General features: G+C 46.7%; 1 protein-coding gene across 1 annotated transcript; it reads right to left on the bottom strand.

Moving 5' to 3' along the window:
• Positions 1-18,494: 18,494 nt before the first annotated feature.
• On the bottom strand, positions 18,495-25,083 carry LOC130709001 (uncharacterized). Its single transcript, XM_057554105.1, has 3 exons — positions 24,089-25,083; positions 20,687-20,964; positions 18,495-18,751 (listed from the first exon to the last, which is right to left on the bottom strand). The coding sequence occupies exon 1, from the start codon at positions 25,052-25,054 to the stop codon at positions 24,398-24,400; it is 657 nt and encodes a 218-aa protein (XP_057410088.1). The 5' UTR covers positions 25,055-25,083; the 3' UTR covers positions 18,495-18,751; positions 20,687-20,964; positions 24,089-24,397.
• Between the last annotated feature and the right edge of the window lie 909 nt (positions 25,084-25,992).

Below are 25,992 nucleotides of genomic sequence, written 5' to 3'. Positions count from 1 at the left end.
GAGGCTCTGCTGCCCTGCAAACGGCCTTGAACCTCTGCCCCCTGGTGATTAGTATTTGGTGGGCAGTGGGTACTCCAGTGGGTATTCTTTGTGCCTTGCCAGGCAGCACACAACAGTGAGTCCTCTGATAGGACCGGCTCCAGGGCCCCAGGGACCATGTGGGATTGCGGAAGGAGCACAGATCCTGAGGTCAAACAGGCCTGAGCTCAGATCAGCTGTCCCTTTCACCGGCTGTAAGTATGGGGACAAGTCTGCCTCTGAGCCTCGGTTTTCTCACCTGTCAAATGGACACAGCAATGCTCCACCCACAGTCACGTCGTGAGGGTTCAGTAAAAGGACATAGAGGGAACTTTACCCAGAGCGATGTTTCAGCAAATTCACCCAGTCGCAACTATTCACTGAGCGCCTGTTTCTTGCACCCAACATGCTGCCTCACTGGACCCTGCTTCCCATGGCCCGGGAACCAGCCGTGCGGCAAACACACCCACCTGGGTGGGGCTCACGCTTGGGGGGGAGCTGTCGTTACTATCCTTATTATTTCATGGCCATCAGTCACCATAAGGCTGTACGTTGATTTTGCCTTCTGATGGAAGTGAGCGACGGGCCCAGGTTGGAATTAAGGTGCCTGGTGTGAGATACCAGGCACCTTCTCTGGGCCCCAGGCCCCCCATGTGCTCAGGCCTTACTGGAGCCAGTCACAAATGGGGCCTTGGTTAGTGCAGGTTTCCATGGATGACTCTCTAGATACATGGCTTGAAATAAATTGGTCCTCTCCCCACCCACATGGTCCATTCCCCCAAGTGGAGTGTGAGACGAAGCCCCTTGGATTCACTCATCTCCCCAGCTGAGTGAACACTGAGGGTGCAGCCACGGGTCTCCATCAACTGAGGCTGATCCCACGTCAAGCGAGGTTCTGAAGCCAGATAACACACTGAAGAGGGTGCTTCCCGAGACTGAGTGGTTTGTTTTATTGCACAAATTTCAGACTGTTTAGTGTGTAAACAAGAAGTTGTGTTCAGAAAATTGCAGAAGAAAACCCAAGAGATAATAAAGACTCCAGAAAAATGGAAAATGTTTTTGGGGTAATGAAAGCCAAGAAAAATAAACTTAAAATCCATTTTGAATAAGGCTCTGTGTTATTTCAATTCTTTGTGTATATGAGTGACTCATTGTAATCCAGTCACAAGTGATGGAAAGAGTGAAATGAAAGACAACTCCAAATACAGTCAGTTTCAATGCTACGTTATATTCAATGTCTCCCATAAACCCTTAGGTGGAAGATAGATACAATTTTCACCAAAAGAAAATTTATTTCTTCTCAGTAAATAAATGTGGACTACATAGTAAAAAAAAAATACTGGCTTGAAGTGGGGCTACATTTGTAGCTGTCCAGAAACTGTCACGTCTGGGTCCCTTCCTGCTGGATGGAGGCTGTCGGCATGCGATAAGGGCCTCAACTCATTTCTTAATTTAAAATTTTAATCCATTGCGCACTTATTAATTAAAATCAGTGTATTGCATACCTATTATATCGTAGGTACTGAGAATGCAAAATGAGTGAGCCTCGCCTGCCCTCACAGAGCACAGAGAGAGAAGGGGACCACATCACGGGGCGTGGGAGGGACTGCAGGGCTGAAGTGAGGTCCAGCCCGGCCGCACGACCAGCAAAGTCCGCGGGAAAGTCCGGAACAGAGGCGGCCCAGCCAGTGCATCGTTTAGCCAGACGGCCCTGAGGCAGCGAGGTCGGCAGTGTGGGAGGGGGGAGGGCTCGTACATCTGGTTCTGGGAGACCAGAGGGGCCCTCCTTCTCCTGGCAGTTCTCTTGCTTTGGACCAGGCGGTCAGTAAACTTGTTCTGTGAAGGTGAAATACTGTCCCTTTGTGGACCAGGCGGAAGAGCCTTAGGTATAGTCACTGTGTGGGCACGGTACGAGCCCTGCACCCTTACTCCTCCTCCATGAAAGGAGATGAAAATCCCATCTCCTCCTCCTCCATCACCAACTCCCCCGCACTGGCCTTCCCTCCTCACTAAGAAGTCTGTTAGAGGACATAGGATTAAATATATATGTGTCTGTGTGTGTGTGTGTGTGTGTGTTGGTACATATGTATATACACATAGGATGAGATATATATGTATATGTGTATGTGTAGATACATGTGTATATATGTGTGTATTCCACTGGTGTTTTAAATGAAGGGTTTTGTTTCTTCTTTGGTTTCTCCTGGAGTTCTTGGCGGCCGTCCACATACTGACATTTCACCCTTCATGCGCTCTGGGGGATAAGACTTCCAAAATCCAGTTCCTTGCTCTCAGGAGTTGGCCAAGCGACCAAATAGCTTCTGTCTCCTGTGTCTCAAACTCTTCAGGGCGGCGCAGGCTGCATTTTTCCAGGACCGGACGGGATGCCAACGTGATGACGTCACAGCCCTGGCACCAGCCCCTCCGTTTCCGGTTCTTTTCCTCCCGACAAACTCATGAATCATATCAGCTTTATCATTCAGCTCAGGGCTCACTTCCCTGTTCCAGACGTTTGGACTTATAGGAGGTGGGAGCCAAGTGTCATCAAAACACGAAGCCCGAGTAGTTTTTTTCTTACAAAGCTCGAACTCATGTTCTCCCGCCTCAAAAAAAACGAAGCACAGTGTCTGGCTTAATTTGGAGCATTCTGGCCAAGCGCTCTGCTCCCGGGTTCAGCGGTGATCTCATCCGAAAAGCTGGAGGCTCCCAGGGCCGAGGCGGGCAGGGTCCCAGCCAAAGTGGCGGCAGGGCCCTTGGGCGCATCCAGTCTTGGCCCTCGAGGGGCGGGCACACTATGGGCGTCATAACAGTGAACCCAGTCGAGTGTTCCAGACTTTGAGGCACTCAGATGCAGGCTGTGATTGTGTTTAGAGATCACGTCTCCCCGTCCCCCTCGACGTTTCCCCAGTGTCTCTCCTTCTGCATCTCACATCTCTGCCCTCGGGTAACAGTGTTGATAGAAAAGTGAAACAAGGTTTACTGTACAGCACAGGGAACTATATTCAATGTCCTGGGATAAACCATAATGGAAAAGAACATTAAAAAGAATGTATATATATGTATAACTGAGTCACTTTGCTGTACAGCAGACATCAACACAACATTGTAAATCAACCCTACACTTCAATAAAATAAATTTTTAAAAAAAGAAAAAAAATTTCAACTGGTGAGTTTGAAACTAAAACATCAATGGCCCATAAATACGAGGAGGGTCTCAGGGTCAGAGGCAGGAGTTACCCAGATACTCCGCTACCTGGAAGGTGAGCTTACCTGCTCACAAACACCCACTGCCGAACTGATCAGGCACTTACTGCCCGACCCTCTGGGGTAAATACTAACTGTTGTCACCATTTTACAGATGAGGAAGCTGAGGGCTGGGAGGCACCTTGGCTAAGGTCGCATGGCTGGCGAGTGTCCAAGCCTGGGTGGATGGGAGGATTCTGAGTGCCTATGGGTCCATGGGTGCTGTGTGATATGTGAATATTACAGCTGAGAATTGCAGTTTGTAAAACTCATGTACACATTTCAGAAATTCCAGGTATATTTTAGTGTAACATATTTGGTGTAATGAGATGTGACATTCGTATTTACTGCGCCACGTTGCCGTGGGGTGAAAACCTACAATCTAGTACACGTACAGTGGGAATAGCAATATCATCTGACACTCGGGAGCCTGTGCGTCCCAGGCTCAGGTCTGTGTCCTGCCTGGCTGGTTCCACAGCCACCGGGGCTGCACGTGGGGAGCAGGCAAGGTCCTTTATCCCTGGTTTGATTCCAAACGTGGGTCCTCTTGGGCTGCAAGGCTACTCTGACCGGGTGATAACCTTTTTCTGGAGACCTTAGGCTGGGCTTGTCCACATTTAATTGGCTTTCCTGCATCTTCTTTGGATAACGGTTATTTTGAAAAAAAGCTGTGACTGCTGAGCTCTGATCCCCTCAGCACTTGTCTAACGAGGAGGCGGAGGTGTCTGCAGGCCGGGAAGCTGTGGGGCTCGGACGGTGGTCTCCTGTAACCCAGGACAGCGAGGCCCCTCCACTGGCCCATTTGGCTCGTGAGCCCCGCTTCATCCTCTGTTCTGGCCGCCTCTCTGACAGCTGTTCTGCACCCTCTCGGGGGAAGCAAGCTGAACCTAATTTTGACTTCAGAAGAGAAGCTGACGATCACAAGTGTATCTTTTGTGTTTACCATTTTAACGGTATTTAAATTTACAGTCGGTGACATTAAGTACATTCACATTGTTGTGTGACCCCCATCCATCCGCAGAACTTTTTCATCTTCCCAAACAATAACTCTGTCCCCATTAAACACTAACTCCCCGTGCCCCCCTTCAGCCCCTTGAGACCACCATCCTACTTTCTGTCTCTGATCTTGATGAGTCCAGGAACCTCTTTAGAATCACACGGTATATGGCTTTTTGTCACTGGCTTTTTTCACTGAGTATAATGTCTTCAAGGTTCATCCATATTACAGCATGTGTCAGAATTCCGTCCTTTTTAAGGCTGAATCATATTCCATTTTATGCGTGGACCACATTTTGCTTACCCATTTATTCTTTGTTGGACACCTGGGCTGCTTCCACCTCTTGGCTGTTGTGAATGATACTGCTGTGAACATGGGTGCACAGATATCTCTTCAAGACTATTTTCATGTCTTTTGGGTGCATACCCAGAAGTGAGATTGCTGGATTATATGATAATTCTATGTTAATCTTCTGAGGAACTGCCATACTGTTGTGTGTTTTTTTTTAAAAGGGCTACATAAGATGGGCAGGTAATTTTTTTAATTAAATTTTTTTAAAGAAAGAGCATGATAAACTTAGGTTTCAGGACAGATTTGAAGTAGTTCGCTGAGGGGGTTGCAATTTGGCCTTTTGCTTTTGGTTTATCCACTTTGAGAAGTGTTACAAGCTTCCTTCTCTTTAAGGATCCGATGGAATTAGAATCTATTATTAGTAACATATAGTCAGCGTTATAACATAAAATCAATAACCCTAGCGCTACTAGACTTACTCTTTAAAGGGGACTGGACACAGTTAAGATTCTTGTTTTGCTCTCTTTCCTCCTGAATGTGTTTACTAACCTCAACTATAACCTTTCACTTTTCCAGACGTTTACTCATTCAGCAGATGTTAAGCCCTTTGCCATCTGCAGGGCCGTCCATCAGCAGGTACCATCTTCTGCAGGGCTGTCCATCAGCAGGTAGCATCTTCTGCAGGGCTGTCCATCAGCAGGTACCATCTTCTGCAGGTGTCTGTGTCCAGCTGCTCTAACCCACGCACTGGACACGCAAACGCCCCAGGAAGTAGACCCAGACGGAGACGAGTGTGGTGGTGAGGCCTGGAGACTCCAGGAACCTGTGTCCTATCTAAGGGGTGGCTGCTTGTTGCTCTGGGGGAATGCAGGCCCCGTGTTCCAGATCATTCTAATTTCTAGGAAAAGAAAGAAATCGAGAATTTCATGTGATATCTCCCACTTTTTAAAGGCTAACCCCTTATTCAGAAAAACATTTAAAACACGGTACAAGCCAAATAAAAACACATTTGCGGGTCAAATGTAGCCCATGGGTCACTAACGTCAACCTCTGCTCCAGCTGAAATTCTTTCCCGGGTCTCAGAGGCCAAATCTGACGTACATCTTGGTTTCCGCAGGGCGTCTTTCAAGAGGGCATGAGCAAGCCAAGAAATGGGATGGAAGTGAGTTTCCATGAAGCAAATGGAGCTATAGCTTCCCCGCCCCTTGCTTGCCTGGGCCTCTTCTCTGCACCCCATGCTCCTGGAGTGTTTCCCAAAGTGAGAAGCTCCAACCACAAGTGACAGTATGGCTGTCTCTTTCCACAATGACTTGCCCTCCGTCCTACTTCCCCTCCTCTCAGGTGGCACTGAACTGGCCGGGGATATTCTTGGGAAATGGCAAAGGGGAAGTCGAATTGAAAACTGAGGTCTGAGTTGAGAAAGATTCATTTTTGTAGTTGGCACAAGTAATGCCTTTGGGCTGTACAAGACTGACTCCTCTGGTGAGAAGTTTGCGGGTCCACGTTGTTGGATGCACCCCAGAGCCCACCCCCAGACTCTACACCAGACCTGGGATCCTGCAACATCCTGCCCTGCACCGGGGGTCTCATCTGAACCCACCCTCGTGTGGATGACAAGTCCCACTGCTGGCTGTGCCCCTGTAGGGCCAAGAAAGGCTACAATGGGGCTGTTTTCAGGGGGTATGGATGGAGCGTGGCGTGCATATGCCACAGGTGCTGGGTGGAGTTGGGGGGGTCTGAAGAAGGGGAGGGGGCTCCGATGGGAATTCTAAATCCAAACCTGGCCTTCCTGGTCACCGTGAAGGATATTTTTCAATGAAGGAGGAGACAGCACCTTTATTTAATAGTTTATTAGCATGATTTATAATATTTAATTTAGAAAACTTCAGATATTTACACGTGTGATATACAGACCTCCATTTGTGCTCAAGCCTGGCACCCCACAACCTTAGGGGTGTACCTAGGTCACAGTTACTTTTGTGCACGGTTATTTTGGTCACTAGCACTGTGTTACCTAGTGTTATAAACAACCAACTTATTGCGCTCATGGATTCTCTGGTACAGAAATTCGGACAGGGCACAGCATGTCTCTGCCCCACAATGTCCAGGGCCTCAGCTGGAAGACCCTGTGGAAGGGGTGACTCTATTGCTGGGGCCAGAATCACGTTTGCTGGTTGGTGCTGGCTGTCAGCTGGGATCTCAGCTCCTAAATGTGACCCAGGCTTCCTTCCCAAGGATGGCAGCCTTGGAGGAGCTCAACTTCTTACATGATGGATCGAGGCTCCAAAGGCGAGAATCCCAGAGAACAAAGCAGCAGTTGTGTTGCTTTTCCTGATCTAGCTATCTGTTGGTTACAACCAAATCACAAGTCTACCTAGATTCAAGGGGGGAGGAGACATAGATCCCATCTCTCAATGAGAGGAGTGTCAAAGAACTTGGGGGCCATGTCTTGAAGCCATCACACAGATAAAATATCATTGGCTATCCTGGTGCTGGAATGGCTTTCAGGAATTTATCCAAAGGCAATTCAAAGAGCATCCCACAGAAATGTAAATCTCCTGAAATTTTACAGCTCAGACATGAAGGAACCTTAGTAGAGGTTTCCTCACATATGACAAAAATTCTAAGAGTGGGTGTCATCAGTCATAAATTTTTGAAGCTGAAACTTTTCTAAAATATCAATAACTATTTTTGATCAGCCATGTTATAGGAAAGACTGAATTATATCTTTCTAGTCTCTCTACAGAAAATATCATGAAATTGTTCCCATATGAAAAGGCAGTAAAGTGCTGCCCACAAGTGCAGGTGTTTTAGGCTGTTACGTCATCACATGAACAGCTTTAAGAATACTCAGGACACAAGGCAGGAAGAAGGAAAGAAGAACATAAGTAACAGCAATCCAGGAAATCTTCATGGAGGACAGAGAGAGATGGGGTCCAACAGACACAAGGAGAATGGCAGCTGAGCCAACTGGTCGACCCGTTTGTCAGTTACACCTGCCATCAGTTCTGACTGGCTCAGACCTAATGCCCATTGGCCAGTGCCTGCCTTGGCAGTTGGTAAATGTTTTGCATGTCATCCCTGTCAGTTAGAGGGAACAATATTAGCAAAGGCACAGAGAAGGAATAATCTCGGCCGGCTTACCAAAGGTAAGGAAATTAGACTAGCTTGAGCCCAGCTGGGGCAGTGATGCGGGGAGTACAGCTGTTTAATGATGGTAAAACTGATGGTGAAGAATACTGAATGCCAAGCAAAAACATTTGTACATAATCCTGCAAGCAGTGCAGAGGAATGAACCCTTTCAGTAAAGTAGTGACAAAATGGAAATTTTTAGTGTGTTTTAGGAAGATTATTGCAGTAGTCGAACAGAGAAAAACCAGGAAGACCTTTTCAGGAAGTGGTTGTAATAATCCAGGCATGAACTTATCAGATGTTAGCTAGGGAAACAGGAATTCAGGCTTGTTTGTGTATCATTTCGTTAACTCAAGCTTTGTATTATCGGCTTATAATGGATCACATGTTGAAGACCCCTGGTGCCCCACTTAAAATCCTCTTGTCCCATCTCCTTCTGGCCACTGCAGTGACCAGCTGGGATGTCCAACCAACCCACCGGGCACTCACTTATGCACAGCTCAGAAATGCAAGGCTGTTGACACCCTGAGAACAACCAGGGATGACTGGGGACTTGAGTTGCAGGATAAATGCTTCCCTTTTTCTCCCCACCCCGTGATGACCCACTTCTAGAGCTTCCAAAAGTTCCTGTGGGGTCAGGCAGTCCCCTAGAGAGGTGACTGCCTTGACTGTCCTGGCTGTCCTCCTCAGCCTCCCGTCTCACCCGGACTCTCCCTCCTCTTCCCTGTGGCCACATTGCCAAATAAACCACCCATGCATAAGCCTTTGTACCATATGCTCCTCTCTGGGGGAACCCGGCTGAGGTAGACCAGGATCCTCACGTCCAGTTCTTCTGAGGCCACCATGGTGGAACCTCACATAATGCTCTGCCCCTATTAGGAGCATCGACTCGGCCAACAGCTAATATCTCCTTTTGACCTTTTAATTCTTTAAACTCATTTGTAGAACTGATGCAGTCCCACGTACTAAATGGTGATGTTAAGCTTGAAGGGAGGTCATTTGAGTACTGGGCAGAGCGGAGAGTTTAGGGTCGTATGATTTGAGCGGAGTTGAGAGTCATATGATTTGAGCTTTGCCACCATCTAGGTGAGCGGTCAAGGCAAATCATGTCACTCTTCTAGCCTTTGGTATTCTCATCCATAAAATAGGGAAGTTAGTAACTACCTGCCTGCACAGGGTTCTTATAAGTAACAAACAGGATGGTGTACACGTGGTAGGGGTTTGCTAATTTGAGCACTCAGCTTCCATCCTCCCAGCCTCTCAGTGACGTGACCCCAATTTTTGCTTGGATGGATAGTCACCTTTCCCCAACACATCCCACCGCTGCCCCCCACCACCCCGCCCCCTGCTCTAGAGAAGGCTCTGATTGACTAAATCGAAAGAGACTGTTTATTATTTTCCTGGACACCATGGCTGGACAAAGCAAGAAGAAATTTACTATGGGATCTGGGAAAGAAATTCCCTCACTCTTCTGAGAGCAATCAAAAGAACAATCTCTCTTTGCCCTGGATATGGATGAGACAGCAGGTAATTCCTGGAAATTGCTGGACATCATCTTATGACCCTAACAAGTGTCAGCCTAAGAATGAGGCAGAAAGGAGGGTGAGCTTACTGACCTTCTGAATCCAGCTACATCCAAAGCCCACATGATGCCTGGTCTTTCCAGATAAGTGGGTCATTGAATCTCTTATTTAAGTCAGTTTGAGTCAGGCTTCTCTTACCTGGAAAAGAAAGATTCCTAGCTGATACAGTATGTAAACCAGCTTTTTACATTGCAAATCCCTACTAAAAAATTCATTTTTATTGTTTTTCTTGCTACTAGTAAGAAAAAATACCTATGGTCCATGGAGAAGGTTGAGAAATATTCCTAAGTTTTCATTTTAATTTAGTACCTTTTGGGAAAAAATCTAAATCACTGCCTTACAGTATGTTCAGAAATAAGATCCCAGATCATAAAACAATGCTACAAAACTGAGTGAGTTTTAAAATATATATTAAACTCACAAGTCAAAAAAAAAAAAAGACTGTCTTTTGGCTACATAAAAATGAAAATACAAAACAATGCTATGTGGCAAAACAAAAACAAAAACAAAAACAAAACCCTAAACAAAGTTAAAATGCAAAGAACAAACTTGTGGAAATGTTTGGAACTTATATGACAGATAAAGGGTTGGTATTCTCAATATATAAAGAGTTCTTATAAATCAATAAGAAAAGAAGAAATTTCCTCAATAGAAAAGTAGGTTAAAAATTTTGTAATGAAATTTAAAGAACACAAGATGCTCAACTTAAAATCAAAGAAAGTCAAGGGCTATCAGGTTAAAAAGGATTACTAATAATAACAATAGCTATTAAGTGCCAGGCACTATAAGAGTTCTCTCACAGATATGTAGTTTTAAGAATGATCATTGTAGAGTTAAAAAGATTTAAATGTCAAGCAATAGAAAATTGGTAAACTGTAATACTTTCCTGTATTGAAATACACTAGGGCCACTGAAAAGTATCTGATAGGCCTTTAAGTGTTAGAATGGAAAGAAGTATGATATATCATTTGACGTTATCAATGTACACAATGATCTCATTTATATTAAAATACATATTTACATACGCATTTGAAGTCTGGAAGTAAATGCCAACTACGAATAATGATTCTCTCTCAGGCTTGGGTTACATAAAGACCATTTTATATAAAGTTTTTACAAAATTCATGTAGTATAAAAACATTTGTATTTCAAAAAATTAAATGGGGCTTCCCAGGTGGCGCAGTGGTTGAGAGTCTGCCTGCCAATGCAGGGGACACGGGTTCGAGCCCTGGTCTGGGAAGATCCCACATGCCGCGGAGCAACTAGGCCCGTGAGCCACAATTACTGAGCCTGCACGTCTGGAGCCTGTGCTCCGCAACAAGAGAGGCCACGATAATGAGAGGCCCGCGCACCGCGATGAAGAGTGACCCCCACTTGCCGCAACTAGAGAAAGCCCTCGCACAGAAACGAAGACCCAACACAGCCATAAATAAAATAAATAAATTAATTTTAAAAATATATTAAAAAAAAATTAAATGAACAGAAATCAGAGACCAATCTGGGTTGGGTAATCTGGGGCCACCTTGACAGTGCAATTCATCCCTCTTGTCCCCGGCTTCTGAGCACTGATGAAGCGTGTGGCAGGTGACAGGACTGTTACGTCTGGGAAGGATGGAAGGAAGGAGAAGGGGCCAAGTGAGACCTACACACCCCACCCTCTCAAAGTAGTGCATGGAGTGGCTTTGCAGGGTTGGCAAGGGCATAGGGAAGGGCTTCTCAGGGAAGTGAAGAACGTCCCCAACCAGGAAACTAGAAATGGAAAAATCTCACAATCAGCTCCAAGTGAACGAAAGGGATCTGGTTCCTTATGTTCATTCCCCTAGACTAAGCTACTAGTGAAGATGTTCACAATTGGGTCCTAGAAAAGTCTGAGAAGCACCCATTTGCAGGTTCTGGCCGTGAAGGCCAGAGGCTGCCCCAACTCCTCTGCCACCAAATCAGTAGTTTCTTGGACTTAATCTACTCCTCTCCCAGCCCTTTGGATTTACCTTTGGACTAATTTGATAACATGTCAGCCCAGCTGTGGCCAACTAAAGTCTGATATGGTCTATGAGCTAATGCCTTTGGCGGAGCTGCCATCTCCCCACCCCACCCAGAGAAATTTGGATTTCTAGATAACCAGCAGCCAGTAGGAATTACCCAAGCAATTCCTTGAGTAATTGTGGCTCCCTGAGCCGTGGCTTGTGATCAACTTAGCCGTGGCTTGTGATCAACTTAGATGATCTATGAGCAAGTTCTCTTGATTGAACCCTTGACCTGTACAACTCAAAAGGACCCGATAATCCAGTTTGTAATTTTTCAGATGAGAAAACTGAAGCGTGGAGAATTATTCGACTTTCCTCGAGGCCATAACAAATTATAGAGCCGACATGAGAACCCAGCCCTCCTTACGTGGCACGATTTCCACTCTGCCATCTACATCTCAGGCTGCCACAATTCCAGGGTTTCAGAGTTTCAGGCATTTTTAAAGAGTGAACTTTTACACTTTCACTCCAACGAGAGAATTGAAAACGAAGATGTGGCACTGAACACTTTTATTGTAATGCCCAGTGTTGCTAATATCAGTAGTGCCTCAAAGTCATATAATCAAACAGTGTGACATTTGTTCATTCATTCATTCATTTGTCAAACATTTACTGAGCATATACAATATGCCAGGCCCTGGAACAGGACAATGAAAACACAGAGCAGTAGCAAGAGGCCAGGCAGCCTAGCAATAATGTTAAGCCATACATCCTCACACAATCAGCCCAGTAGATTCTTGGCCTTTGGCCATGGCTACCCTGGTACAAAGAACTAATACACCAGTGCAAAACACACCAGCAATCAGCTCTGGGATGCAGCCCCCGTGGATGGTGGTCTGACGGGACTCTCAGAGAGCCAGGAAGTGAAGAAGCTTTCACCTCTTACTTTTCACCTACCACTGGAATCTCAGCATCCTTTAAAGCACTCATGGTGAGCCCTGCCAGGTAGGACAAGCTGCATCACCAAGACTCAAGACCCAGTCCTACCCCTGGGACCATCATGGATAATTCCATCGGCTCAGCAAAGATCCCAACCAGTTAATTTTAGCTACAAGGAAAGGGTAGCTCTATGTTAGTACAGGGTTCCCCAACCCCTGGCGGTCCACAGTCTGTTAGGAACCGGGCCGCACAGCAGGAGGCGAGCGGCGGGCAGGCGAGCGAGCGAAGCTTCATCCCCTGCTCCCCATCGCTCGCATTTCCGCCTGAACCATCCCAGCGCCGCCCCACCCCGTCCGTGGAAGAATTGTCTTCCACGGAACCAATCCCTGGTGCCAAAAAGGGTGGGGATGCTGTGTTAGTAGACTCGCAAACCACCACATCTTATGAATGGCGTGTCTGAGAACGCGCTTCCCTCGTGTCAGAACGGCCACCTGTGCACGTATTGAGGGGCTGCAGAAGGAACCACCCCAGAATCCTGATGATGGACACCACTGACGGCCAGTGTCCGACCACGGGCCGAGGAGCTCGTGCACGGAAGCCAGAGGCACAGGAGATATCCCGTGTGGTGCCCTCGCCTTTATTTTCGGCAGCCGGCCCCTGAAATCACCTTCACCGAAGGCCAAAGTCCTGTCTTCACCATATATTTGCATTATAAAGAGAAGGTGCAGTCTGATTTTTTTTTAAATCTAGGAGGCAAAATTGGTCACTTAAAACCAAGAATGATGAAAGAAGTTCTTTAGATGGAAGGGAAATGATACTGGAGAGAAACACGCAACTTCAGGAATGAAGAGAAAAGGAAATGGCAAATACCTGGGAAAATATAGGCAATTGGCTCCTTTTCTTGAGTTCTTTAAACTGTGAGTGATGGTTGAGAGCAAAAATCCTGACATCGTCCGATGGGGTTTCAATGCATGTAGATGTAACACATACAATAACTACAATATATACTGGAGGGATAAGGGACTTAGATGGTGGTAAGGTTTTTACATGACTCTTAAAGTAGTAAAATACTAATCTAAGTAAACTGAAAAATTAAGAATATATGCTGTAATCCCCAGAACAACCACTAAAAATCCACAAAAAGATACAGTAAAAACCTCAATAGATAAATTAAAATTGAATACTAAAAACTAATCAAGTAATTAAAAAGAATGTAGTAAAGGGGAAACAGAGGAATGAAAATAGGGGAAAATAGACAAAAATAATAAAAGGGCAGATGTAAATCCTAACATATCAATAATAAATGTAAACGGTTCTGAACCAATAAAAAAGACAGGGATTGTCACAGTGGTTAAAAAAAAGCCCCAACTATAGGCTGTCTATAAGAAACCTACTTTAAATATATTTACAGAGGTAGGTTAAAAGCAAAGAGATGGAAAAGATATGCCACGCAAACACTAATCAAAAGAAAACTGGGGTAACTCAAAAAGTAAGGAAAATTACTAGGGATGAAGAGACACATGATGATAATGGGTCAACCTACCAACAGGACATAAGAATCCTAAATGCATATGTACCTAACAACAGAGCTTCAAAATACATGAAGCAAAAATGAATAATAAAGAATGGAAAAATGGAAAAATCTATAACTGGAGGCTTCAATACTTCTTTCTCAGTAATTGATAAAACAAGTATATAGAAAATTAGCAAGGTATGGAACTGAACCAACTGATCTGATGCTTTTAGAGCACCCCAATCCATAATAGCAGAACACACAATCTTTTCAAGGGCACATGGGAAATTCACTGACAGAGACCATATCCTGGGTTATGGGATAATCCTTACAGATTTAAGAGAATAAAAATCATACAAAGTATGTTCTCTGATCACAATGGAATTAAATTAGAGGTCAGTAACAAAAACATGACTGGAATATTTCCAAATACCTATAAATTTAAAAACACACATCTAAATAAATAACCCATAGGTCAAAAAAGAAATCTCAAGGGAAATTAGAAAATATTTTGAATTGAATGAAAATGAAAACACAACATACCAAATTCAATAAAGATGCAGGATACAAAATCAACTTACAAAAATTTGTTGCATTTCTATACACAATAATGAACTAGCAGAAAGAGAGATTAAGAAAATAATTCCATTTACAATTGCATCAACAAGAATAAAATACAAAAAAAATAAATTTAACCAAAGGAGTGAAGAACTTGTACACTGAAAACTATAAGACACTTGATAAAAGAAATTGAAGAAGACATAAATAAATGGAAAGATATTCTATGCTCATGGATTGAAAGAATTAATATTGTTTAAACGTCCATACTACTCAAAGCAATCTACATATTCAATCCAATCTCTATCAAAATTTCAATGGCATTTTTTACAGAAGTAATCAAAAGTATATGGTATTGGCATAAAAATAGATACACAAACCAATGGAGAAGAATAGTGAACCTAGAAATAAACCCGTGCATACATAGTCAATTAATTTACAACAGAACAGCCAATAATTTACAATGGTAAAAGGATAGTCTCTTCAATAAATGGTGTTGGGAAAACTGGACAGCCTTGTGGAAAAGAATGAAATTGGACCGCTATCTTACAACATACACAAAAATTAACTCAAATGGATCAAATATTTGAACTTAAGACCTGAAACCATAAAACTCCTAGAAGAAAGCATAGGCTGTAAGCTCCTTGACATTAGTTTTGGCGATGATTTTTTGAATTTGACACTAAAAGGTATGGCAACAAAAGCAAAAATAAACAAGTGGGGCTACATCATACTAAAAAGCTTCTGCACAGCAAAGGAAACCATCAACAAGATGAAAAGACAGTCTACAGAATGGAAGAAAAATTTGCAAATCATATATCTGATAAGGGGTTAATATCCATAATATATAGAGAACTCAAACAACTCAATAGCAAAGCAAACAAACAAACTGATTAAAAAATGGGCGGGAGACCTGAATAGACATTTTTCCAAAGAAGACATACAGATGACCAACAGGTACATGGAAAGGTGCTCAACATCACTAATCATTGATCATTAGGGCAATGCAAATCAAAACCACAATAAGATATCTCACACCTGTCAGAATGGCTATTACAAAAAAGACAAGAAATAACAAGCATTGGCAAAGATGTGGAGAAATGGGAACCCCTGTGCACTGCTGGTGGGAGTGTAAATTGGTGCAGTCACTATGGAAAACAGTATGGAGGTTCCTCAAAAAATTAAAAATAGAACTACCATATGATCCAGCAGTTCCTCTTCTGGGTATTTATCTGAAGGAAAGGAAATCACTATCTTGAAAAGATGTCTGTGCCCTTATGTTCATTGCAGCATTGTTTACAATAACCAAGACATGGATACAAGATGGACAAATGGATAAAGAAAATGTGGTATACGTATACAATAGAATAGCATTTAGCCATAAAAAAGAAGGAAATCCTGCTATTCGTGACAACACAGACTTTGAGAGCATTATGTTAAGTGAAGTAAGTCAGACAGAGAAAGACAAATACTGTGTGGTCTCACTTATGTGTGGAATGTAAAAAAACAAAAAACAAAAGCAAAGAACACCAAGCTCATGGATACAGAGAACAGAATGTTGGTTACCATAAGTGGGGAAGGTAGGGGCAACGTGGGTGAAAGGGGTTAAAAAGTACATCTTCCAATGGCTATCATCAAAAAGTCTACAAATAATAAACGCTGGAGAGGGTGTGGAGAAAAGGGAACCATCCTGCACTGTTGGTGGGAAAGTAAATTGGTGCAGCCACTATTGAAAACAGTATAGAAGTTCCTTAAAAAGCTAAAAATAGGGCTTCCCTGGTGGCTCAGTGGTTGAGAATCTGCCTGCCAATGCAGGGGACACGGGTTCGAGCCCTGGTCTGGGAAGATCCCACATGCCACGGAGCAACTAGGCCCGTGAGCCACAGCTACTGAGACTGCGCGTCTCGAGCCTGTGCTCCGCAACAAGAGAGACCCGAGCACCGCAATGAAGAGTGGCCCCCACTTGCCGCAACTGGAGAAAGCCCTCGTACAGAAACAAAGACCCAACACAGCCAAAAATAATAAATAAATAAATTTATTTTTTAAAAAAAAGCTAAAAATAAAGCTCCATATGATCCAGCAATCCCACTCCTGGGCATAAATCCAGAAAAGACGAAAACTCTTAATTTGAAAAGATACATGCACACCAGTATTCATAGCAGCACTATTTACAATAGCCAAGACATGGAAGCAACCTAAGTGTCCATTGACAGATGAATGGATAAAGAAGATGTGGTGTATATACATACACACACACACACACACACACACACAATGGAGTATTACTAAGCCATAAAGAAGAATGAAAAAATGCCATTTTGCAGCAACATGAACGGACTTAAAGATTATCATACTAAGTGAAGTAAGCCAGACAGGGAAAGACAAATATCATATGATATCACTTATATGTTGAATCTAAAAAATTAATACAAATGAATCTATATACAAAACAGAAACAGACTCTCGGACATAGAAAACAAACTATGGTTATGAAAAGGAAGGGGGAGGGATAAATTAGGAGTATGGGATTAACAGACACAAACTACTATACATAAAATAGATGAGCAACAAGGATTTACTGTGTAACACAGGGAACAACATTCAACATCTTCTAATAACCAATAATGGAAAATAATGTGAAAATATATATATATAACTGAATCACTTTGCTGTACACCTGAAACTAACACAATATTACAAGTCAACTATATTTCAATTAAAAAAATTTGTAACAAAGGATGTATTAAAAATTTTAAAAACTCACATAACTGTACACCAAAAAGAGAGAATTGCACTGAATGTAAATTTTAAAATAAATTTTAAAAAGCTTTGGGAGAAGCCTATCTCAAATTATAACTAAAGATAAATTTTTAGCAATTAGCTCATGTCTTTTACTTATTTGGACCCAAATTAAAGTGATGGGTGGCAAGAACAGATACCCATGAGGTTGTTTCTTCTTTCGTGATTTGTTACCACAAACAGTGGTACTCCTGGCAGAAGATACAAGTCAGCAGAGGGGTCGAAACCAACAGCGGGGGAAGGGTGTGTGTGTGTCAGTTGTGACCTGTCCGGGGCCTGAGCACTAATTGCCCTGTCCCTGCACTGCACAGCCATCCTGTCAATGGGGGAGTATCGTCCGTGTTTACAATCCGTTTGAAAAATAAACCCAAATGGTCATGGACCAAGTGAAACACGTAACAGTGACCACAGGTGATATCTAAACTCCCCCGGGGCTGGCGGATCCCTGGAGGGTCGTGATGGCCTCAGGAAGATTATTAACCAGGCTGGCTTCCCATGAGATACAGACCCACCGCCTGGGTAGCTGGCTTGGAGCGTGAGTGGTTTTATCAAAAGCTCCAGGTGCTGTGGGGCAGTGGCCCCCTGGGCAGGCACAGGGCAGATGTCCAGGAGCGCAGGCTGGTGTGAAGGAGTTGTCTAGAAAATGAAAGTTCAGGAACAAGTTCAGGTAGAGTAAGACAGTACATCTGTCTTGGTTGTGGGGATGTGGTCAGGGACCCCGTAAAAGACCCAGTGAGCATATTCACACCGTGAATGAGATTTCTCTATTTGACACGGGAGTCATGGCCGCACTGTTCTGGCTTTACCTTCAGGGACCCCCCCAAAAACGCCTGGTCCTTCCCTGCTCACCCAAAGCCAGCTCTAGGTTCAGACATTTTCTTATCTCAGAATTCAATTTTCTGAGTGTACTGGGCTCCCATCCACCTCCAGGGCCATGAAGTTGGCACCTCGGGGTAATCTCCCTGCTCTGGTCTCATTATCCATGAACCCTACAGGGGCCTTCCGAGAAGCAACCCCAGCGACAGGTGTTCCTGCTGTCACCCCACCGTCCTCCTGCGCTGGGGGCTCAGTGCCATCTGGGAGTGGGTCAGTCCTGGCTGTCCCTGGGCCTGGCCAAGGGTCCAGCAAAGCGGCAGGCCCCGCTCCTGCTGATGAGTTCTCTACCCATGATCACGCCAGGAGGGAGAAAATAAAGGTCTGGGGTAAACTGATCTGTCCCGCTGCTGTCCCTCTGCCCTGAGCTGAACTGTCTGCCTTCAGCAAAGCCAGAAGAGCAGGTGGCATTCAGGTACCAATAATCTTCGTCGGGGACAACAACAGAGCAAGAGGCAGCCCTGGCTGACCCAGGGCCAGAGTTGACCTCAGCCCCCACCTGGGGGCCCTGACTCGGTGCCGCCTTCTCAGACGCAGCGTAAAAACGCCACACTCACCGCACTTTCCAAAAGGGTGACCTGGGGAAAAGGGTGCCCGTGTGGTGTCGGAATGCTTCCTACGTGTTTCCCTCTTCTGCAAGCGTGCAGGGGGCGGAGGGCAGCCCTGAGTGGTCTAGAATACCTTCTCTTCTAGGCAGACCTCTGGCTTTTTCTTTTTCTCCATGAGCTCCTTGCCACCGTTGTTCATCTGTTCTCTGTCTCGTTCCCTCACTTCTCTGGCGATACTTCCAAAAGCAGGGCTTCAGGTGGTGCTTTGCGATGAGAAGCAAAAGATGTACCACCTTTAGAACCAGAAAGAGGGTCAGAGCTTCCTCTGCTCCCGCCCTTCACACACCAAGTGCCCAGGGAACCTGTTACCTCCCCCCGTCTGCAGCCATCTGGGTACAGACGAAAACTCCCCATAACTCTAGTTTTGAGAAAAATGTAAAAGACCTAAAAGTATGCTACTACATATGACCTTTGCCACAGGTCTCTCCAAAATTCCTTTTATCAAGTTAAGGAAGTTCTCTTCTAGTTTGCTATTGTTTTTTCTTTTTTTTTTTTGAGTTTTATCTGCAGGTACTGAGATGTTATTAATGCAGTAAAAAAAAAAAAAAAATGAAGGTACAGATTCTAGTGTTGAGCTATCTTTGAATAAAGCTTATTTTGTCCATTCATACGTATATATTCATAAACTGCTAGATTCAATTTGCCAATATTTTATCTGAGACTTTTGCCACTATACTTATAATTAAGATTGGTACATAATTTAACTCCTTGCATTTTTCTTATCTGGCTTGAATACTAACCACCTCCATAACACTCTCTTCTTCACATGAGTTGGCTGGACATTTGAATCTATTGTAGGGAAAAACTAATCTTCATCTACCATAAGAAGAAGTCAATAGATAAAGTAAAATTGATCAGTCACAAAACAGCAGCATAAGAATTGAAAAAAAAAAGAAGGTAAACATGAGAAAAAAACATCTGGAAGGATTAAAAGTGGTTGCCTCCAGGGAAAAGAGTGACAAACTGGGAACTCTGTGCTGTTGCTTTGTTACAATAATCCTTTTAGCACGACATTCCTTTTTAAACCACACGTATGTATTACTTTGAAAAAAACTAAAGAAAAAATTTAAATCTCACAAAACTCAAGAGACATTTATGGTGCAGAATCTATTTTGAAGTCTGCGGCACCTCCTATTAGTTTTTTTAAAATGATTTTTTCCCAGCGAATACATATACAGTAGAAGTCATGGGTTGTCTGTCCAAGCTTTTTCCATCTGATGTATTTTGTATTTACTTCCCCGTCTCTGAACATGTGAGGGTTCTTCCCGTGACTTGCGGCTTCCCCAAATACTGGACTTCTCTCCAGCAAATGCTGGAAGACATTTTTTAGCCCCGATTAGAAAGTATGCAATACAATCATCTTTGTACTCATTTCTAAACACCTATAAAGGACTTTTGGTCTGTAGAGGTCATGCACTGGTTGGTTGGAGCTCCATTTGTATTTCTTTTCTTTTTTTTTTAACATCTTTACTGGAGTATAATTGCTTTACAATGGTGTGTTAGTTTCTGCTGTATAACAAAGTGAATCAGCTATACATATACATATATCCCCATATCTCCTCCCTCTTGTGTCTCCCTCCCACCTTCCCTATCCCACCCCTCTAGGTGGTCACAAAGCACCGAGCTGATCTCCCCGTGCTATGCGGCTGCTTCCCACTAGCTATCTATTTTACATTTGGTAGTGTATATATGTCCATGACACTCTCTCACTTTGTCCCAGCTTACCCTTCCCCCTCCCCGTGTCCTCAAGTCCATTCTCTACATCTGCGTCTTTATTCCTGTCCTGCCCCTAGGTTCGTCAGAACCTTTTTTTTCTTTTTTAGATACAGCCACTATGGAGAACAGTATGGAGGTTCCTTAAAATACTAAAAATAGAACTACCATATGACCCAGCAATCCCACTCCTGGGCATAGACTCTGAGAAAACCATAATTCAAAAAGAGTCATGTACCACAATGTTCATTGCAGCTCTATTTACAATAGCCAGGACATGGAAGCAACTTAAGTGTCCATCGACAGATGAATGGATAAAGAAGATGTGGCACATATATACAATGGAATATTACTCAGCCATAAAAAGAAACGAAACTGAGTTATTTGTAGTGAGGTGGATGGACCTAGAGTCTGTCATACAGAGTGAAGTAAGTCAGAAAGAGAAAAACAAATACCGTATGCTAACACATGTATATGGTTGAAGCTCCTTTTGGCGTCTGGTTGACAGGTCCTGCGGCTTTGCTTGAACAACTAGTTTACAATACGGTGATGGCTGCTGGAGGGCTCCCTGAGTGATGAGGCCATCAGGAGACACAGCCTGGACCCAACCCGGGCCCCTGCAGACGCTGGTCCACCATCAGTGTTCATGCAGGGCTGACTCTGGGGAGGGGAGGATACCGGCCACTTGTTGGATTATCACCTAAGATCAGAATTCAGACTGGTGGAAGGTAAGCTGAAAAGCAAGCATGACCAGAGGTGTCCTGTTTGGATTGGTTGTTGTTGTTTGCAATGGAAACTGAGGGGGTTTTTTTCTGTTAAAATAGTTAAGGCAGTAGGTTTTAGTTTTGTGGAATTTTAAAACTTTGCTGCTGTTCGTTTGCATGTTTGTTTCACCTTGTAACTAAGCCTGGAGTAGATTACATTTTCTCTAAATTAAAATTTGCTTATTTAATCGGCATTTCAGATTCACTGAAGCAGACTGCTGCTCCGGCCCCTCTTCTGTTACTGTTAACTGTAGATAAAGTTGAAAAGAGTTTAAGGCAGTAGCGTTTTGCTTTTCATCGAGGATTGAGGTCACAAGCGGTTAGCATCTGGGAACGTGTGGGGAATATTCTTAAAATCAGGATTTCAGACTCTTTAGATCGGCTTCCTCCTGCCACCCTTTTTGAGGAGTTTGAGAGTAACCCTGTTAATTGTGGGGGCCGGCTGGCTATGGTGCACGGAGACTGTGATTGAGTTGAGAGGACAGACGCCGGCTTATCAGAAGCGGGATGATGAGGTCTGGGGACGACACTGACATTCAGACTGTGATTAGGCGGGAGGAAGGGCAGTCACAGTGGCTGTGGCCATACTGGAGTTGATTGGATTAAAGCGTGACTGGTTGGCTTATCTAATTGAGAAAGGAGGCCGCCAAGCAGTCCGATTTGTATTACATCTAAGAAAGGTTATGATTCGGGGAGCCTGGAGACAGGAGGGAGTTGGTAGCTTTGTGCATCTGGGAGGGGCTGTGCTGGGAGCTGCAGGTTGTCTGTGGGAGGTCCTGAGGGACCCCCGGTGGGAGCAGGACTTGTAGGAAGAGTGTCCCCAAAGGGAACAGCTCTGTCCAGGAACAGCGGAAAGTTCCGGGTGGCTGCTGGATGCCAGGTCGTGTGGGGCGTTGGGAGATTGGGGCGGGGGCCCCGTTATTAGAGACCTGGGAGGAAAAGGAAGGACTCCCATTCGATCTTGACGGGAGAGTTGGAGGAGATTTTCAAGGAGCAGAGCGACATTACCAGGTTCCCTTCTTACGAGGATCCCTGGACAGTGTACACAAAATTGAGAATATGCCGACAGGGCACCTGTGGGCTATAGGTGGGGAAAAAGCACAATGCCTGGATTAAGGCAAGTGGTGGGAAAGGAGAGAAACGGAAAACTTATAAACGATCTGGGGGGGGGGGCGGTCACTGACTACTGTGAAGGATGGCAGTCCAGGAAATCACCTAGATTTCTCGTTTGGCCAGTTTGGTGAGCAGTACCACCGCCCTACTTTCTTCTGGGCACGTAGGTGACATGTTCTACCCTCATGTGATACAGGGTTTCTCGCTGAGGCTGTGCTCACGGGCACTGCTGCTTCTAGAAGGGCCAGGCGGAGAAGCTGGCATGTATTTCACAGCCATCTTCTCCAGACAAGATGCCAGGAAGCGCTGGTTTTGGAAATGTTAACGGGTACTCTGTAGGGCGAGAAACATTTAACGATCCAAAACTTCTGGGGAACATGAAATACTCCACCCACCCTTGGAGAGGCACAGCGGGAACAAGCACATCAAAGACTCACAACCCTTTTTCGCAGAACATATATCTGGGGGAAACTGCTGTACAGGAGAGATCTAACCAGACCGAGTACAGTTTCTGTGTCATAAAATTTGGGAGTGGGGAGGATTCTATTATCCAGACCACCTGTGTGTTTTCCTCCAGTGGTAAATTTTACCAGGCAGCTTGGGGGTGGGGAGAGGCGGGAGAGTGCTGGAGGGTGAGGAGGGACAGAAGGAAGTAAGAAGTAGCTGGGGGAACAGAACGGCCTCTCTGGGGCAGTAGGAGAATCTCTAGGCAGTTTTGAGTCCCCTTTGGAGAGCCAAGGTCCTGAATTTAAAGTGGGACGAGCCAGCAGCAGCCTTGCCACTTTCTCCAGCAATATTCAGCTGCCTGGGTTCAGGGGACGAGAAGACAGGTGAGGTTTAACCAGGATCAGAGTTCTTTCAGGTGAGAATTACAGGAAGGAAAGGAGCACAAGAGAGTCAGGAATCTGTGAGTCTCTGGTGGGCAAGGAGCGAGGAGGCATACGAGCGTATGGTGACACTGGAGAGGTGACGGGGTCTTTGGATGGGGGGGTCTCGAGCTCTCAGAGGGCAGTTAGAGTTTGGGTACTAGAGTTAAGTGACAGGAAAGGAGGGGATTTTGGAGGTTAAGATTTTGGAGATGGGCAGTGACGGGTAGTGATAAGAACTGGGTGTGGAGGAGAGGAAGGTCGTCAGCGTGGTGGGTAGGTGATGCGGACAGCATCCAGGACGGTGCGGGATGGGGATGGAGGAAGAAGGCAGGTAAGCCAGGTGCCAGTCCTCAAGGATTCAGGAGGACAGGGCACTCCAGAGAGGTCAGCCACAGCAGGGAGAGTATTGCTGGGTTGCATGAGCTTCAGGGGAGCTGGGAGTTTTTAAGGGAAACAGAAGAAATGTTTTTGAAACAGCAAGGATGCTCAACCCACTTTCAGACTTTGAGATGATGAGGAGAACATCTCTCCTTTCAGGGGCCGCAAGGAGAAGTAAGTGGTCCTCGGGGAACAGCAGGTTCCAGGGTGGGGCAAGAAGGCGATGGGAAGCTCCCCAGGGGCAGCCGAGGGTTTGGGAGTCTGCTCAATGAGCTGCTGCCTTCCAGGGGGTCACAGTGGGGCAAGATGGCTGGATGAGACAACGTCCAGAGCTTATGGGGGTGGGGCCAGTGGGGGATGGAGCCGTGGTGCCCGAGGCAGGACAGGTCTGGCCCCAAGGGAGGGCGGTTGGCTCAGGCTGAGGTCAATGAATTAGGGGGGGCCTCACTCTGCTTTGGTTAAAACGCCAAGAAGCCAGTTTTGTGCTCAGATCCCCTCTGTCACCTACGGCTCCCCCAGCAAGGGCTGTGCCCACACTGCTTCTGGGAACTTGAGCGCTGGGCACCAGGGGGACAGACATAGATACTGCAGGGATGACTCTTAAGGGTCCTGCCCCGCCCGTAACAGACTGATGGGAGCTCAGCTGACATTACAGCCTCCAGAGAGGTACCGGAAGATGCTTGTCTGACCCTTCTCCCCTCACTGGCTTGTGTGCCCGAGCACAGCCATGTACCTGGCTGAGGAGAGAGGGGCTTTTCGCTCACACTCTGTCTTCCTGCGGTCAGCACACACGAAGCCAGGCTCCGGTCCAGGGCAGGTCGGCTCTCCGGCTGCTCTGACTCTTGCATGTCCGTGCTTGAGTGGGTACCAGGACAGGTAAGAGTCTGCTGGGCAGACCAACCCTGTCCACGTGCAGCTCCCAGACTTGCACCGTCCAGCATGGGAGCAACAGTCACATGTGGTTACTGAAATTTAGATCAACTGAAATAAAGTGAAAAACCAGCGCCTCGTGCTCAATAAGCCCCGTACGGCTGCACGTGGGTCAGCGCAGCTCCAGAACATTCCATTCTGTTGGAACGCGTCCATCTGGACCGTTCGCCGAGCTGTCACTCTGGCCCCTCCGGAGCTCCGTGCTTCTGTTCCCCGCTGCGGAGTCCACGCGGTGGCTCGGAGCTCCCAGGCCGGGGTCGAGAGCACGCGGCGCGCGTGGCCCGGGGGAGCCGGCGGGCGGGACGGCTCGGTACCAGGGCTCCACGCGCGGGCCGGCCGGGCCCTGCACCCGCTCAGCCAGCGCGAGAAGCAGAAGCACATGCAGGTCCTGAAGCAGCGCGTCACCGAGGAGACCTTCAGCAAGGCCAAGGTGGGCCGGAAGGTCTCGCCCACTGCGACGCGGCGGAGGCCGAGCCGAAGCGGAGCACCGTGGGGCTGCCGACCCCGAACGACAGGAGGCGCGGCACGAGGCCCTGGTGCCCCAGCGCGAGAGGCAGCGGCCGCAGCGCGAACGGCGGCGGCGGCGGCGGCGCCGGATCTGCGGCCTGTCCTTCCCGCCCGACGACGGCGACGAGGACCCCGAGGGGGGCGACCCCGAGGGCAAGGACGCGGCCGTGGACACGAGCTTCCTGCCGGACCGCGGGCGCGCGGAGGCGGAGGCGACGTCCCGCTCCTGAGGCGGCTGGGGGCTCCGGCGCACCGCGCGCATCCACAGGGGCGGCGCCGCGCGGCAGCTGCTCAGCGAGGCCCGGATGGCGCGGAGCCCCGCCTTCCGCGAGCTGCGCGGATCCGGCCGCACGACCACACCTCCTACGACCGGATGGTGGCGCAGGCGCGCGGCAACTGCGGGCCGCTCTTCGCCTTCGACGTGCACGACGACGTGCGGCTGCGCAGCGACGCCCCCCTGGAGGAGGGCGAGACGCAGGCGGGCGAGGCGGCGCTGCGCAGGCGGCGCGAGCAGAACCAGCGCCTCTTCCCCGCCCGCCGCTGGGAGCCCCACGACCCCGGGAAGCGCTGGGACGGCTGCACGGTCCGCTGACGCCAAGCCCGCAGCCCCGCCGGCGCGCTCCGGTGGCCTTGGCCTCTGCCCTGAAATTCAGTAAAGACCGACCGAGGCTTGGCGCTGTGCGGATGTGGTCCTTCTGGAGCTGGCGTTCTTCTCGGTCGTTGGGTGGGTTTCGGAGTGGTTCTAAGGTTGCCTGGCTCTGCCGGGCCGGTGGAAGCCTCGCCGGGCGCGCGGTGGACGGCAGTGAGGGTCAAGGCTGCTCTGACCCGGGTCACAGCGTTGTGGCCCGGAGTCGTGGGCGTGGATTTGGTCCCCAAGTCCCCAGACCATCGGGGTTCCGGTCCCAGCCCGGCTTCTTATTTAATGTGTGATTTGAGGCAAACTGATGGAAACTATAAACACCCTCTCCTATAAATAGGGGTAACCATAGCACTGGAGATCAAAGGGAGGATGAAATGAGTCTGTATTTGTAAAACACTTAGATCTCAATAAATACCTGCTCTTATTCTTATGTTCTTGGTTAATTTATTTGAAGCAGTTTATATGGCCCATTTCAGAACCATCCGAGGGCAAAGGCGGACCTGCCCATCCCTTTTTTCCCAGGATCAGGGGCGCAGCCCTGCCCTGGGTGCTCCTCAGCT

This window comes from Balaenoptera acutorostrata, chromosome 10 (genome assembly GCF_949987535.1).
Source record: "Balaenoptera acutorostrata chromosome 10, mBalAcu1.1, whole genome shotgun sequence".
Classification (NCBI taxonomy): domain Eukaryota; kingdom Metazoa; phylum Chordata; class Mammalia; order Artiodactyla; family Balaenopteridae; genus Balaenoptera; species Balaenoptera acutorostrata.
This window is presented reverse-complemented; position numbering and strand designations above follow the sequence as displayed.

Bases quoted from the DNA above. Each gene is read 5' to 3' on its own strand.
- LOC130709001 (XM_057554105.1), bottom strand. From the start codon at position 25,054: ATGCGCGCGGTGCGCCGGAGCCCCCAGCCGCCTCAGGAGCGGGACGTC.